The following is a 16482-nucleotide window of genomic DNA, read 5'->3' on the forward strand; positions in this document are numbered from 1 at the left end:
GATTTAAAAAGTCACCTAGATAATGAAACAAAGCTATCCATTTTATTTTAATTTCTGCCTCAGCCTGTAGTTAGGCTGTTTTCCCACAACCGCAGTGGAAAGTAAGGCATGTTTATGGAAAGTAGTCCAGCAGCCTTTAGCTCACGGTTTGATTAAATAGAAACAAATTTCTTTGGGTTAACCACTTCCAGCTCACTGCAGAAACTACTATCTTATCTGCCCTTGAGCAAGGTGAAGGGCTTTTGACATAAAACAGTAGCCGGAAGCGTTGCGCGTGTATATGAGTGAAATGATATCCGTCTGGCTCGTCAGCTTTTTTAATCAGAGCACGAGAAAGTGTCACGTTTTCTGGTGTCACGGATAGCGCTCAGAATACACATAACGAGAAACGTAACCACAGCCTGAAAGCATGAATATCGCCTAATCAAACTACTTATGATTATTGCTAGCACACTTGTACTCACTGGCGTGTTCTGCTCTGAACTATTCACATAAAACAATAAATACGTAATTACTCCTATGGTTTTCAGTCATAAAACCCCTCATATTCAGCTGTCCTTCAGTCACGTACAGTGAAACCGCGTTTCAGTTTTGGAGCAGTTGCCTGCAGCTGCGCTAACAGTGATACGTTTAGGGTTGCTCTGCATGTGGTGGTGCGTTCACGGGGCGCACGCCCGCGCACACACCCTTGCTGGCTCGTAAACCCTATCAACCAATCGGCGCTCCCTCGTAAGGAGGGAGGGAGAGTTTTTACAGCCCGGTACAAATACTCGTGGCACATGTTTTATTTTAAGGTCGCCGCTTCAGACTGACTGAGAGGAATGGGGACCTCATGGTAGTCAAAAAATAAACCTTTCACTATCAACAGCAAGTCACAAAAAACTTCCTCGCAGCTCTGTAATTTTGGAAAACTAAACACTCAGCACCTTGGAGATATAGCCTTGAAGAAACTTTTCTGCAACTTTTTTTCAATAACCCAAAGAGGGGGGAAAAATTTCTGTGTCTGCAGTGGGGAAACGTGGGGACATTAAAGTGTCCATCCATCCATCCTTCAAGAGTCCCGCTCGCATCTCTCTTCCTGCCACCTGCCAACATGACACGGAGATCGTGCACCATTTATGTGGTTGGGATCACCTGCGCCGTCCTGCTCGCGGTTGGGATTGGCTTGTTTGCAGGGCAAGTTTTCCGCACATTAATGAACAACCGCCTGAAAAAGGTAAAGGGAAAACACACACACACACACACACACCGTTATATTATTCTACTTTTTAAAGCTCACGTGCATGCATGGCTGCTTGAATGAGTGATGACGTGCATTTTTCCCTGTGAATGGGCTGTTGTTTACAAGGAGAGTGTTGAGAATGATGAACACTGAAATGATGCCATTGTCTGTGTGCCTGTGTGTGAAACCCTTACTCATTTGCATACCCTCCAATTCTCTTCAGACTTTCCAACATGGGCTGTTTTTTCCTGTTGGTTTGATTGCATTCATTGTTTGCGCTGGGATTCCACATGTGCCCAGCTAAACTCTGAATAGAAACAAGAGTAAAAGAGTTGTTCAGCGACTGTAACGACTCGTCAGTTGTTCAAACAGACAGTGATGGGCTACGTGTCTCAGAAGAAATGGCTCACACAAGAAGCCGAACCGCGTGAGGTGGAGGGGGATGGGCCAAAAATGGGCTGTTATGGGTTAATTAGCCTGTACTATGCAATCAGCACTTTCTCTTCTCTGGGACTGAGGTATGTACCTCAGTCCCAGTTCCTGTTGCATGAGCACACACATATGAGTACTTCTTCCTAGGGAATTACTGATCTAAAGAAATTCCTATCGATCTCTTATGATGTGATATGTATATCTTGTCCCAACAAGTCACTCCCCCTGTGCAAACAAGTTACTTTCTTGTCCACACAAGATAAGAAGTCAACTCAAACGTAACAACATAACTTTTCATTGACTTAAAATTAAGTGTAACAAGTTAAGATGCTACAGCCACTGTAGCAACAGAAAGACCTCAGTTTCATACGGGACTGTAATGAAATACCACACAAGATAATAAGTCGTTCACAAAAGGTTAAATAAAACATCACCCTGAGGGGACCCTACTCTATGAAGACATATGTTACAGGAAATTGTGGATGCAAAGAAATTTGTGTTGCTGGTGGTGTTCCAGTTCAAGTGGTGGCCCTGTGATCTTATGGCTTTTATTTACATGTTGCATTCTTATATGTTCCAGATGGTGTCGTCAGCAAATTGCTGTCTTCCCAGTGAGATTGTTACGTTTAGCGCTATTGAAGACCATGTTGGGAAGGGGGCTGTGCTTAAACTGAGGATGTCACTAAAGCAAGTGACACTCTCAGTTTAAGCACTCAAAGTGCTTTCTTACTATAAGCCACACACGCACACACGCACACACACACATATACAGATAGACACTTTTAAGCTAGCATTTACACACTGACAGTCTGCAACTGCAATGCAGGTTGGAGGAGCCAGATATCAAACCACCCTGTCAGGCATCCAGCATAATGCACAGTCTGTAAACTCAGCGACCTGATTGGTACCTATATGTTACCCTATTTCCCACCAATTGGCTGAAGCCCTGCTTTACCTAACAACAATGAGGTTCACTCTGTCAGCTGTTACTGATTTGGGAAAACACTCCCATGTTAACTGCTAATAGTCACAACCTAAAATGTGCAGCTGCCTGGTCAACAGGTTGTAATATCTGGCACTAATTTGCATAAAATAAGCAAATGTGCTTTATCTTTTCAGTTCAGACAAGATAGGCTGCTGGGTTCATTAAGTTTGTTAACGTTGCACATGCACTTACATGCATGCTTATTCCATTTAAAATTGGTAAATGTGATAACAGGATTTTCTGTAACTAAAATATTAACTGTGTAAACTTTGTTCAACATGCCACACCAGTGCAACGGGTAAGATAGTTGCCAGAGATCTTTAATGCCCTTAGCGGGGATATTAAAGATTCAATTAGTAGTATGTGGAAAAATAATAATGAATACCTTTTGTAGTTCCCAGCATTTGGTATCGTTTTTAGCATTGTTTTTAATGTTAAATCTTCCTACTTTGTTTGTCATGGCAGTGACAAATGTGCAACTCTAACATCATGGACTTGGTTCTGATATTAGCTATTCTATGCTAACTACAGTTTATACTGGTCAAAAAAGTTAAAGGAAAATTTTTAAGTCAGAGTATAGCAGTCGGTTAAGTAGCAAAGGGGGTTGTTAATCAGTTTCAGCTGCTTTGGTGCTCATGAAATTAACAACAGATGCACTAGAGGGGTAACAATGAGACAACCTCCAAAACAGGAATGGTTTTACTCGTGGAGGAAACTGACATTTACCTCCTCATTTTTTCTGACGGTTTTTTCCACTACTTTTGCATTTGACTAGAGTCAGCGTCACTACTGGTAGCTTGAGGTGATATGAGGACCTACAGACGTTGCACAGGTAGTCAAACTCCTCCAGGATGGCACATCAATACGTACCATTGCCAGACGGTTTGCTGTGTCTCCCAGCACAGTCTCAGGAGTATTACGAGTAGGAGATTCCAGGAGACAGGCTGTTACTGTAGGAGAGAGAGCTTGACTCTAGACGAGCTAGAGGGTCCTTAACCCATCAGCAGGACCAGTATCTGCTCCTTCGTGCAAGGAGGGACAGTTTCAGCACTGCCAGATTACCTACAATATGGCCACCAGCAGGCCACTGGTGTGACTGTCTCTGACAAAACAATCAGCAACAGACTTTATGAAGGTGGGTCCTTTTAGTGGGTCCTGTGCTCACCACCTGGGACTGTGGAGCCTGATCATTTCCAGAATTGGTAGGTCCATCACTGGTGCCGTGTGCTTTTCACAGTTGAGAGCAGGTTCAGCTTCAGTACATATGAGAAGGAGGAGAAGCTGCAGAGAACATTCAGCATGTCTAGTTTGGTGGTGGGATAGTTATGGTCTAGGGCAGAGGTTCCCAAAGTGTGGGGCCCGCCCCCTACGGGGGGCGCAGAGCCATTGCAGGGGGACGCGGTATGAAAAGAAAAAAAAAAAAAAAGAGCGCTTGGACACTGTGGACAGGTTTTTGACGGGGCTCCCACACAAACGCAAAGCAGGAGATGAAGCATCGCCAAATATGTTTCCAAACCAACTTCCTTCCAAGCCAAAGACTAGAAAATATGGTGAAGCTTATCTTCCCTTTGGCTTCACCTGCACAAGTGCCAAGGTAGGTCTCCCCTGCAAAATTAGTTTCCCTGCGTCGGGAGCACGCGCTGTGCTCTCCAAATCACGGACAAACAGTATCCCACATTCTTGATTTTTAGTTCACAAACACTTCTTGTAATAACTAACTACTCAAAATCAAGAGCTAACATGATGTTAGCTCTTTATACAGTAAAGTTACAGCGGGATACAAATAATATCAGGCTGATCCTGCCGTAATTTGTTCCCCCGGTTCAAATCACGGACCAGTGGCGGTCCTAGCCTGTTTGGTGCCCTGGGCGAACACTCCCTCTGGCGCCCCCCCCCCAAGAGAGAGAGAGAGAGTATGCATAGTATGCAAAACAGCCATTATAATTCGTCATACAATGAGAACAGGACAAATCAACATAACATTGTGCTGAACACAGTCCAAAATATTCAGTAAGCTACATCAGTGTCTACTATTTACTATCATAGCCAAGTGACACTTCACTATCCCTACTAATTGATGTTATCTCGTTGTATCTCTGATGTGGTCAGTGCTATCCTCTATGCTGTTGCATGCTGGGGCAGCAGGCTGAGGGTCACAGATGCCAACAGACTAAATTAACTGATCCACAAGGCCAGTAATGTTGTGGGGATGGAGCTGGACTCCGTTAGGGTGGTGTCTGAGGGGCAGATGTTTTCCAAGATAAAGATACTGTTAGATAATACCTCCCACCCACTCTATGACATGAGATGCTGGCTAGTCACAGGAGCACGTTCAGTGAGTGACTGAGTTGACCAAAAAGCACCACTGACCGACAGAAGAAATCATTCCTGCCTGTGGCCATCTCCCTGTACAACTCCTCCATCTAAAACACTGTGAACACTGCAATAGCTACACCCTTTTTACACACGCTCTTTTCTACTCTGTAATATTCTTGTCAATCTTCTTGATAGTTATTTATAATCACCTCTGTTAATCCTTGATATTTAGAACTGAGTGATCTGTATATATTAGTGCTATTTCTTAAATGTGTAAAAAATGTTACATAATGTTTGGAGTTTAGTCTGTTACTGTTAATATTTTTACCATTTTTTTTTACCATTTCTTCTTGGAGCAACTGTAACCCACATAATTTCCTTAGGGATTAATAGAGTATTCTGATTCTGATTGTTTCAGGATACATGACCTGCCATTATCCAATGACACATCTGCTTACCTGTATCTTTTGGTCGTTTCTCCGCTTCTTTTCTCTTTTTTCTAAACTGAGCACCTGATGGCTTTGAACTTTTCTAGTCCATCTTCCATTGGTTTTCATTTTGCACTCCAGTATGAACACCCATCCTTCAACCCGAGGATCACCACAACATAACCTAATACACCTATACCTTAGTTCACAGATTCACTTTGTCTGGGGTTTATTTCTGGGGTTTCACACAACCCACGATTCAGATCATGAATACATAATGGTTTTGGATTTACAACATTATGAATGAAATGTGCTCTATTTGGAAGCAGCAGGGCTCTCCTCCCCTTTCGACGGGTTGTGTGTGAGACTTTAAATCATCAAATTGTAAATTATAAATTTTAAATTGTTATTGATCCCTGTTATTGATTTATTTTCTTACTATATTGTTTGTTTACTTGCACTGCAGTAACTGGAGCCTCGTCGTCTCGTCTCTCTATATACTGGACTGTATGTAGCGGAGATCACAATAAAGTTTACTTTGACTTCCGCAGCGAGCAGGCGCACCGAGGGCTCTCGCGCTCACTTTTCGCGTATAGAATTTCGAAAAAAACATCGGTGCAAATTATAAGTCTGTATCATTATGTCTGGTGTTTTCGTGTTTGTTGGTTTGTTTTTATTTTGTTTTATTTTGCTAGTTGGTTATTAGATGCTGCTCCAGCCAGCCAGAGAATCCCCCGCCGCCCCGCCCTCTCCTCCCTGTGCCGCAAGCAGCAGGCGCACCTCGCAAACGGATGGCGGCCTTACTCCCAGCAAATGGGCGATAGAAAACCGATCGGTGCCTACGACATTCCCAAAATGCGCTGGCATCATGTCGGGGCAGCATGAGTACGAGCAATTTTTTTTTTTTTTTTGCCGATGCCCGTGATGCCGCCCCGGGCAACCGCCCGTGTCGCCCGTATCAAAAACCGCTACTGTCACGGACAAACAGTATCTCACAGCTGTTTATGTGTTTAAACCCATTTTGCACAGAGAGACATTTTTTGAAAAATGTATTGATAGCAATGTTGAATATTATTACACAGGAAAAAAAAACAACTACACGTAAAATAATTACACCGTGACGCCTCTGCCTTTCTAAATGGAGGGACAGTAACTGCGTGTGTATATGTAAGCGTGTAAAACCTGAAGATAGTCAGATTAACAGTATTTCGTCTCTATCTGCCATTCTGCAATTCATCTCATGTAAACAATAACGTGGAGCGCAGCGTGACGTGAAAAGAGGCACATACCTTTGACGTTGCGTGACGAACTCTGTATTCCTCGTCCACACGTAAACGCAAAAAAGGAGTTTTAAATAATCTCCGTTTTCGGTGAATCGCAACGCCGTTTACGTGTTGACGAAAAGCCCAAACGCATAGAAACAGCTGAGTTTTCAAAAATACCCGTGTAGGTGTGGACGTAGCGTAAAAGAGTTAGTAGTATATTTTATTACTAACTGTAATTTATTGCCGTTTACTTGTATTTGCTTAATTGTTTACTAAATGTTTGAGGTGTGAAATAAACCGCAATGGAGTTTGTAAACAAAATATGGGTGTGTGTGTTTGGAGGATGTGTTTGTGCGGGGGGGGGGGTTAGGTGGTGGGGGGCGCGAACATTTTTCTTGTAAAAAAGGGGGGCCTGGCAAAAAAAGTTTGGGAACCACTGGGCTAGGGAGTGTGGAGATTCAGAAATTCTTTTATTGCTGCCATATAACCTGCATTATTATAATTGCATTAATAACATATTTTACAGCATTATTCTATTAGTAATATTTCTTACAGGGTTCATATTGTATTGAAGATGTTTGTCATCACATTGACCTTTTCTATTTACAGGTTTAGTTATGATCAATCTATACACATTGCATATTTATGCTTATTTGGAGTTGATGTTCCATCCAAAAGGGTCTTAAGCTTCACTGGTGCGACTGTCCAGGTGATACATGCTGAGGGAAGATGAGAACATAGAAGGTTGACTGCATGCATGCCTACAATACACATAAATCTAGTAACAGGCCTGAGCGAAGGCCCAAATGTATTCTGCTTCTTTTGTAACCTGTTGCATTTTAGTCTACTTAACAAATTTCCCACCTGTGGGACTAATAAAGGCCATCTTACTTGGTGACTGATGACGAGGGTCAATAATTAGCCCTTAGAGACCCTGAAGCTTGAAATTTATTGCCTTGTATGGAAGGTGTTATAGAAAAGAGAAGTTTTATGTCTGTTTATAGCCATTAAAGATGTACAAGATGTACCACTGACTGTAAACAATGTATTTTTAATCTGTAATTGACGTACGTGGGGGCGTGATCCCCTATGCTATAAAATCAGCGTCCAGTGTATTTTTGTTGGAAGACATATGCTGATATTTCTTCTCCTGTGTTATAAACTCGCCGTTTGAAACTCATACTCATAGCAACGTTAACTTAAAAATTGTCTCCCAGACAGACCCCAGTCAAGTCATCCTGTTTCAAGAGTTCTGTGGTTTTAGAGCATTCTGAGATGGTTTATCTTGAGTACCAAAGGTGAAAAGGTCAGAGGGACACAATTACAAATAAACACACCGTCAGGGCCTCGTGCATTCAGTGAATTTATGTTTATTCAGCTGCCAGTCATAGTTCCTAGAAAAGAAAATAGGAATTAGCAGGTCATGCTTTTAAAAATAATCTGTATTGGCCAAGAACATTGCAATCTGTGCATCTTCAAAAGAAAGTTTGCATTCTCAACATGTAGAATAGCTACTGTTTTCACTTCCTTTAACTCTTGTTTTTTTTAGCCAATCTGTTTTGTAGTACATTGAACATTGGTCTTTGATTTCTAAATGTTTGAATTAATTAAAGCCAACTGAAGCACTTAGTCTTGCTGCATAAGCTTAAAAATGGGTCCGAAACTTATCAAATTGGACGGGTGCATTGAATACAACAGTTTTACGATCAATGTTTGATCCAGCATCTGCTCAACATTGAAAACATTTGTAGTAATGTTCATCGTATCTTTAGTCACTGAGGTCTAGGCATTTCCATGATTTCCAACATTTCAGATGTAGGAAAGTAGTGGAGGTTTCCCAAAAGGTTCACTTTACCTTGATAATAGTGCAGACATGAAAGACCCATTGGCCCACAGTCAGTATTCTCATATGGCACACCTTCATGCTTGTTTTCATATCAAGACTTCATAACAGGTATCAGATTATTCTTCGCAGAGAGGCTCAGGGCTGACTTTAGAGGTCGACAGCCACATGCAAGACTTTCTATTGACGATGTGGAAATTTTCATTTTCTTTGACCATTAGGCTAGGTGTGGAAAATGGAGATAAAAACAAAAAGGTAATGAGCTGAAGATGAGCTTCTGCAGTTAGTATATTTTGATCACAGATGTCACAGAACTGATTAATGTCATTAAATTATTTTCACGCTTGAACAAGAAAGTTGTCAGAATTTTTAGTTGTCTGTAACAGAATAGTCTTTAGTAGCTAAATAACACAATTATGTGACATTTATATTAATCAGCAGCGTGTCAGTTACAGAGATAAATATACTTTTTACTCAAAGTCTGGAGCCTTAAGAAAATCTCTATGTAAGTGGATTGCACAGTAGCTCTTTCTAAAAGAGGTTTAGGTACTTTTATATGCCCATTAGTAAAACTCCAGTACAGTCAGTTTCTAGTCCAGAACAAAAGAAGAACATACAGGTCATTAAGTTATTGAGGTCAAGAGACTAGGGGGAGGGTTGGTGTTTACCATTATTCTGAGGAGGGGGGTCTGGGGGTCCTACTACATGCCTTGTAAAGTGTACTGTTGCAGTTCACACAGATCCAAAGTTATTTTGAAAAATGTTTTTTCTTTTTCATCATTACTGAGATAATATGACAATGTAGTTTAAATAGTCAGAGTACAATTTGGGTTACTCCTTTACACATTGCACAACTCTGCTTGGATCAGCTGAGATTTGTGGTTGTGCAGAGTGTGCTGTTTAACAAGGTGCAAGGTCAACACACATAACATGACTGAAATTAGATTCTCCCATCTTTTCTTTATTTTTTTCAAACTTTCATGTTTGAATGTTGCTACTCAGAAATTAATTGATACTAAAAACAATTACAGATGCACCAATCATTTCCACCAATATTGATGCCAACAGTGTCATCATCACCTCCTTTATCTGACACCACACCCAAACAAGCAGGCGCACAGCCCTCGCTTTCGCTAGCAGATACATGAAGAGCAGCAAAACAAACTTGGTGAAGCATCGTAAACATGAAACAGCTATTCGTTATCATTAATATAGCAGCGAGCAGAAATGATGAATAATAAAACCACTGTATTAAATTGGGAGGGAGGTAGGCAGCAAATGTTAATGGTCCTGTCCATATATAACATAAATAGTTATTTGTCTTAAATGTGATATCTTTGTCTTAAAGTTCCTGATTAAAGTTAAGAAAAGTCTACCAGCAGCCAGATAGAAAGGGTAGAAGTCTACCTTAAAAATATTTAATCTGCAACAAAAATATGATTCAAATTAACCAGAAGCAGATGAAGTAATAGAGGTTATTCCTACAAACATTTGCACAGATCAGTATTCGGTATCAATATCAATGCTAAGCGTGAAATGATAGCATTTTGACAACCTAGTCTTTGGTTACAATCTTTAGAGTTCAGATTAGTTTCCATTTGAAAGACACATTTACAACAAGCTTCATCTTTCTGGTTCATGGTTTGTAGCTTCCACTTATATACCCATATTTTAGCCTGCATAAAAAAAACCTATTTAGTGAAGTGTGAAGTATTTTGTCTGTAAAGTAATGTGATATTTTTCTTGTAAGCTTGTAAACTTCGCTTGGGTTAGGGTTGGGCATGACCAAACAGTTTCAACATACCCAAGGGTATTTCTCAAGAACAGGAGATCTTTATCGGGGGCGTTTTTGGCAGTTTTGGAGCAGTGGTTTCTTCCTTTGGATTAGCCTTTTAGTTTACGCCTGCATTATCTGTTTGTTTGTTTGATTGATTGATTGACTGTCTAACCATGTCAAGAAATGGCACATTGAGTTGACAGTGTAGGCCTAAAACTGGATCCAAATATATATATATATATATGCCTCGAGGTGACATAACTCAAGTGAACTTCTTACCCACTGGCATTACTGGACTGAAAGTGAAGTAATCTGTCTGTAAAAAGTTGTTGAAAAAATGTCTTTGTGTCTTGCATAAAGTAGATGTCCAAATCATCTATGGTTTGCTAAGATGAAATATGTGTAGAGGTTGGAGCGGGAATTTTGATGACTTCGGCCTGTTTATGTAAACACATGTTCATATGTAAGTGTTCAAGCTCAAAATGAAAATGTTTGCATTTTCCCAGATGAACACTCTGGGATTTACCCAGGGGTTGCTATATATGGTCATTGTTGTGGCTTTAATGGTCACATTAAATCATATCAAGTCCTGTTAAAACAAGAAATGAAAGTTTTGCAAAGTACACCATGTTTAATAAAAGAATTCGTCTTCACTTGTTCAAGCAAGTAGACAGATTTTTGTTAAAAAATGGCTGGAGAAGATATCAAGTTTCATTTTTAAGTGGAAGAAGAATGTATCTGTGGGAGTGACACGCAAGCATTTAACTCACATGGAGACATATTCAGTTATCTGCTAGTTTGGCAATATGATATATTTCAGCTGCGTCGAAATACTGCCTTTTCCACATTGCACCAGCATGAAGGATCTCTTCCCATGGATACCCTCCCAGCAGTAGACTGTCTTTGTGTGCTAAGCCTCTTTCAGGTTGAAAGATTTATTGGGAAACTGGCTAGGCTGGCAGCCTCTCAGCTCATATGTGAGTCCACCAGGGTCAGTATCAGTGACCTACTGATGAAGTGATAATGAAAAATGACTTAATCCTGAAAGGAAATTTCACCATCACTGCACAGACTTCACTACACCTCTTTGGACTTTGACTGGATTTCTTTTGCTTATTGGTTTTATTTTGAAAATGTTAACCTGCTTAATGAAGCTGGCGAAGATGCACAACTTGCAAGTAAAATAAGCTTATTTATATGTTAACTGAGGGAAATGTTGTTGCCAACTTGTTAGTCATACTCATAAGTGTGAACCTCGTTGCAGTGTGAGGGGAAAATCTTTCAATTAAGAATTTAAACATAAATATTTAATTCTGCACCACCATGATGGTTCCTTCCACATCTGTTCTACTAGCATGGCTATAAATTTTATTAGTGTAACTAGCAAAACATGCCATATAGGAAAATACACAAAAAAACAAGTTTTACGTAAATTTAGAGGTACGTGTTGTAGGGGTTCAGTCCTGATGGTCATCAAAAACGTCTTCAGCTTTACTGGAATGAATTGTCGTCTGTTAAGCTTTATGTCTGTGATACTTTATTTCGAATTCTTTATTGCGTATTTAGTGTTGACCCAAACAAAATTCTGTCTCGGATAGAAATTTTTGTGACTGTAAAGCTACGTACGGGCAATATACATTGAACGTGACACGTGAATCGATTGTAAATGGCGAATGTAATATTGAATTCGCAGTGGGATGATGAAATGAAGATAATCTATACAAAGATGAAAAGAATTGGGATAATTCTTTTTTTAAATGCATGGGTGTTGTTAATTGCTGTATGTGTGATGATGTCTGTGCAAAGTTTTGCTCAGATTGGTCCAACCATTCAGAAGAAAATATATAGATATATATACATATATATGCTGAAATCATTATAGTAAGATTCAAGTTGCAGGATCATCACAAAATCAAACCCATCTTTTGGTTGTGTTTGTGCCAAACCATAATTTTGCCAGTCACTTCTGCAGTTTGGTTGTAAGTGGGTTTTATGGACAATCGAAAACTAAATGGACCTTGATATCTTCTCGATGGTTTCAATAATATCAGGGCTGGTCTACAGTTCTTTGGTTGGCTTTGTTGAATCTTTTAACCACTACTGAGGCAAACCCATTTAGAGCCTACAAAGCCTGTGCACCATGACTGCAGGACTTAATGAATACCGTGGCCTCTTGCTGTGCCCAGTGTTGTTCCCATCTATGTATGTGAATGTCTGCACATCAAAGCACTAGCTTTAAGTGTATTTATGTATTCACCTGTTGCATGTGTTTTCATATGGGGAGTGGTGTAAGGAAAGCAGTGGTAGATACTGAGATAAGAGGGGTTTTTTCTGTTCCTGTTTTCCATGTATTTTATGTGCCATGCTGGGAGGTTTACCCTATTGATTGTTCAAAGCCTGAAATAAGAACACAGAAAGACCACGCTCTCCCTTCCTCAATCTAAGGTGACAGCTTTATTGTCCTTGGCCACTCAGCTAAACTTTTGTCTCTGAACAAGTAGAGGGGACCCCAGAGGAAGAGGGGGGAGGAGGAAGAGGGGGTGAGTATTCCCCTAAAGCATCAAGCAGTTCTGGACCTATTTCTCCAGCTATTAACTTTAAGATAAATCTGACACAATTAGGCCAGAGTGAGATTTTCTCTTAATGTTCTCTTGAAAGAAATGCTAATCCTCTCAGAGCCTTCAGTTTTTGCCTCTTTCTTTGCCAGTATCTCAAAATGTTCCTGCTACCAGCCAGAGCATCGTTGTCCGCAGGCAATGACGTTTGCTGTGAGAATGAAGCAGGATAGTTGCCTGTGTTCCACCTCCAGGGCCTCATAAGGGCTCAGTACCCAGGAATGTGGCTCAGTTCATTAAGGCTGGAGTTCTGCACAAACAGTGTGCATCCAGCTTTCTGCATCACATGATTGGTTAGCGGCTCTCCCCCAACTGCCTGTTGCCACAGGCAACCGCTAACAATTGGAGCAGTAGAAGGGTCTCCCCTCATACCATTCATGTGTGCAGTCAGTGTTCTTGATTGTACCGCTCAGACAGCATCTCCCCTCCACGACCCCCTACGGACGATTTGTTGTTACTATTTGTTTTTACTAGAAGCACATTGTGGAAACTTCATGTTCAAAATGTGTTGGCCGTTGCAAAAGTTTCCACTGTGTGCAGGAAATCACCTGAAAACCACATAAAAAATTATGTCAAAGTCCTTATTGAATAGAAAAATGTTTTAATGCAGTATGTAAAATGTGCAGTCAACGTTTTTATATTAATTACTCCCAAAAGATTTGCTTTTCACAACCATATTTGTGAGTTTGAATTACATATGATGATGAGTTTTCAACTAAAAGGTGTTTCTTATGTCTCAACAGGAGATCGTGTTGGTAGAGGGCAGCCGCGTGTTTGACTCATGGAAAAAACCTCCTCCTCCTGTCTACATGCAGTTTTTCTTCTTCAATGTGACCAATCCAGACGAGTTTATTGCAGGGGGAAAGCCAGAAGTTAAACAGATTGGACCCTACACGTACAGGTAAGAAGCAGGAGCAGAACTTGTCAACTTCTTGTTGATATGAATGTTAGCAAACAGATGTTTATGGTGAGTGTAAAAAAAAAAAAAAAGTCTTCTAAGAAATCACTGAAAGCACACAATCTGGTAAATGTGCTCTGGGTAGAGACTGTAAATAAAAGATGGATGTAGCCACAGGGACATGACAAATTCCTTTTTGGCTCAATGTTTTCAAGCCTCAGTGTTAGCCTTTTGACTACCACTGTATGTCTTTTTGGAACCAGATGTTGCCATATTTGAATGAAAGGCTGGAATGCTAAGGTATCGGTTAATGCTAGCAACCTCATTAGCAAGTTGCAATCATAAACTGGGATAGACAGACATGTCACATAATCAATGCTAAGTATTAAACTGATAAAATACTACAATTTCACTCATCAAAACTAAACGATAAACTTCTTAGACAGTATGTACCAAGCAGTACGCAGCATTATGTGCACCAAATATGAAGAAGTCCAGTTAGCTTAGGTGAAGCCTAATAGATACTAGGTGGCTCCAGTGACCTGTGTTAGGACTACAGTTGGCAAATCTGATGTGACAATTAAGGGTGCGTCTGACTGTGAAAGGGCACACTAATTATTTCTTGTTAGCCCATAAGCATGCAGTTTCATGTCACAGAAAAGCATTTAAGACATGCTATGTCCAAGATTTACAAAGAAGACGTAATTCTGTATTCAGTATTATCCAAAATGATTGTGTGAGTCCGTAACCTTACCATGAACGTGTTGATAGAGGTTTGTCTTATCTGGGAACGTAAGTCTTTTTGCAATTACAGCTGTCGCCATCTGGTGCGCTACAGATTGAATGCAGATTTTTAGGCACTTTTATAAAGGCTTAATTTTTCTAGCTATAAACATGGTTTATTAATGCTGTAAAATTTGGCAATTGATAGTATAAAATTTATTAAATATATATAATACCACTACTACTGTGTTGCCATATACTGTGCATGTTGAATTTCTGCTTAGGTTTTCTAGATTGGACCACAGCCACAGGTCAAACCCTCAAACTGTGTCAGCATGCGGCCTTCTGCTTTTCTGCTTCCTCTTTTGCGATCTATTACTTTCTTCTTGTCTTGTCCTCAGGAGGCCTTTTTTATTTTTTTGTGTGGGTTGCTGGTTTGTAATCACTAGTCATCAAAATCCTGCACTCACTTAAGCCCTAAATGATGATAATTGCTAAAGCACCAGAAACGTTGCAACAGCCAACATTGCCTGTCAAGATAATCTATTCCTAGAATGTCATTTTAACAGTTTTGGGTTGGTTAATTTCAAAACGATGAATGATAAAACTTTTGCTTCACAGCAAAAAGGTCCTGAGTTTGACTCCCCAAACTGGCTGGAGCCTTTCTATGTGGAGTTTGCATGTTCTCCCTGTATCTGTGTGGGTTCTCTCTGGGTACTCCGGCTTTCTCCCACTGTCTAAAGACATGCACTTAATGTGGTTAGGTTAACTGGGCATTCTAAATTGCCCATAGGTTAGAATATAAGTGTTAGTCCTGCGTCACACTGGCAACCTGTCCAGGGTGTTCCCTGCTTCTCACCCTATGATAGCTACAATAGGCTCCAGCACCCTCCACGACCCTGATAAGTGGAAGAGAATGGATGTAGGGATGGATGAATGGTTGCAATGTTGCACTAAAATACAAATGCAGTGCTATGTTTATGTGGTCTGCGTTTGGAACTTTTAAATGACATTCTTTTCCCGCGTTTGCACAGGGAGTACAGGTACAAGGACAACGTAAGCATGGTGGCAAATGGCAAAATGGTCTCCGCATATAACACGAAAAGCTTTGTGTTCCTGAGGGAGAAATCTGTGGGTGATCCAGCTGAGGATAACATCACCACTGTCAACATCCCTGCCTGGGTGAGTCATGAACTGAAAAAGAAGAGGAAAGTGGAGATCCAAGTGGGTTAAAGAGGACTTTATGTTCTCTTTGTTACTGAACATTGTTTATTGTGTCCTCATTTCCATCTCATTGTCCACCACCACCCTCTACCTTATTATTAGTCCTATTTTTTTTTTCTCACAACTGCTTCCATTCCTGTCTCCAGGCTGTCATGAACAATGTGAAAGGTAGTTTCTTTAAGTCCTCCATGGTTTCAATCTGGATGAACTCTCTCAAGAGTGGTCTGTTCACTACACGCACTGTGGATGAACTGCTTTGGGGCTACGAAGACCGTCTGCTGGTTCGCGTTGCTGGCACCAAACCTGAGGTGGAGACGGTGTTTGGACTCATGTACAAGGCATGTAACAGCTCTTTACAAGCAATATAAAGCTATGAAAAGAAAGTTGTCAGAGCACATCCTCCATGAAGTCTTGAAGATGTTTTGTTTCTCCAGAAATAACATTTGAAAAACATGTTCTGAATGTTTTTTGGTGTAGAAAAATGGAAGCAATGACGGTGAATTTATCTACCACACTGGAGAGCAGAACTACATGGATTATGGCCGGATCGAAACATGGAAAGGCCAAAGGTAGCGCTGATGCAGTCTCACGCAAACACAATCTTCCTCTCTGTCTTCATCCAGAGTGATGAAATTTTATTGGGTAACCTTTGTATTAACAAGCCTGTGAAATCCATTTTTTTCCCCCCTTTTTTTGGCAGTAATAGAGATACTGTCTGCCTGTGCCTTTCATTCTGTTTGTATCTTCATCTGGT

General features: G+C 40.6%; 1 protein-coding gene across 2 annotated transcripts in view; it reads left to right on the forward strand.

Moving 5' to 3' along the window:
* Nucleotides 1-765: 765 nt before the first annotated feature.
* The window catches only part of LOC100698771 (lysosome membrane protein 2), a 28039-nt gene continuing 12322 nt past the window's right edge, over nucleotides 766-16482 (forward strand). The window contains exons 1-5 of one of the 2 annotated variants that reach the window (XM_005456236.4): nucleotides 766-1216; nucleotides 13627-13784; nucleotides 15539-15686; nucleotides 15875-16066; nucleotides 16206-16297. In XM_005456236.4, the coding sequence (XP_005456293.1) occupies nucleotides 1094-1216; nucleotides 13627-13784; nucleotides 15539-15686; nucleotides 15875-16066; nucleotides 16206-16297 (713 nt within the window). In that variant the 5' untranslated portion in view covers nucleotides 766-1093. The remainder of the gene's footprint in view (nucleotides 1217-13626; nucleotides 13785-15538; nucleotides 15687-15874; nucleotides 16067-16205; nucleotides 16298-16482) is intronic. The other variant, XM_005456237.4, reaches the window with a different exon arrangement.

The sequence above is a fragment of the Oreochromis niloticus genome, linkage group LG7 (assembly GCF_001858045.2).
Source record: "Oreochromis niloticus isolate F11D_XX linkage group LG7, O_niloticus_UMD_NMBU, whole genome shotgun sequence".
Lineage (NCBI taxonomy): Eukaryota > Metazoa > Chordata > Actinopteri > Cichliformes > Cichlidae > Oreochromis > Oreochromis niloticus.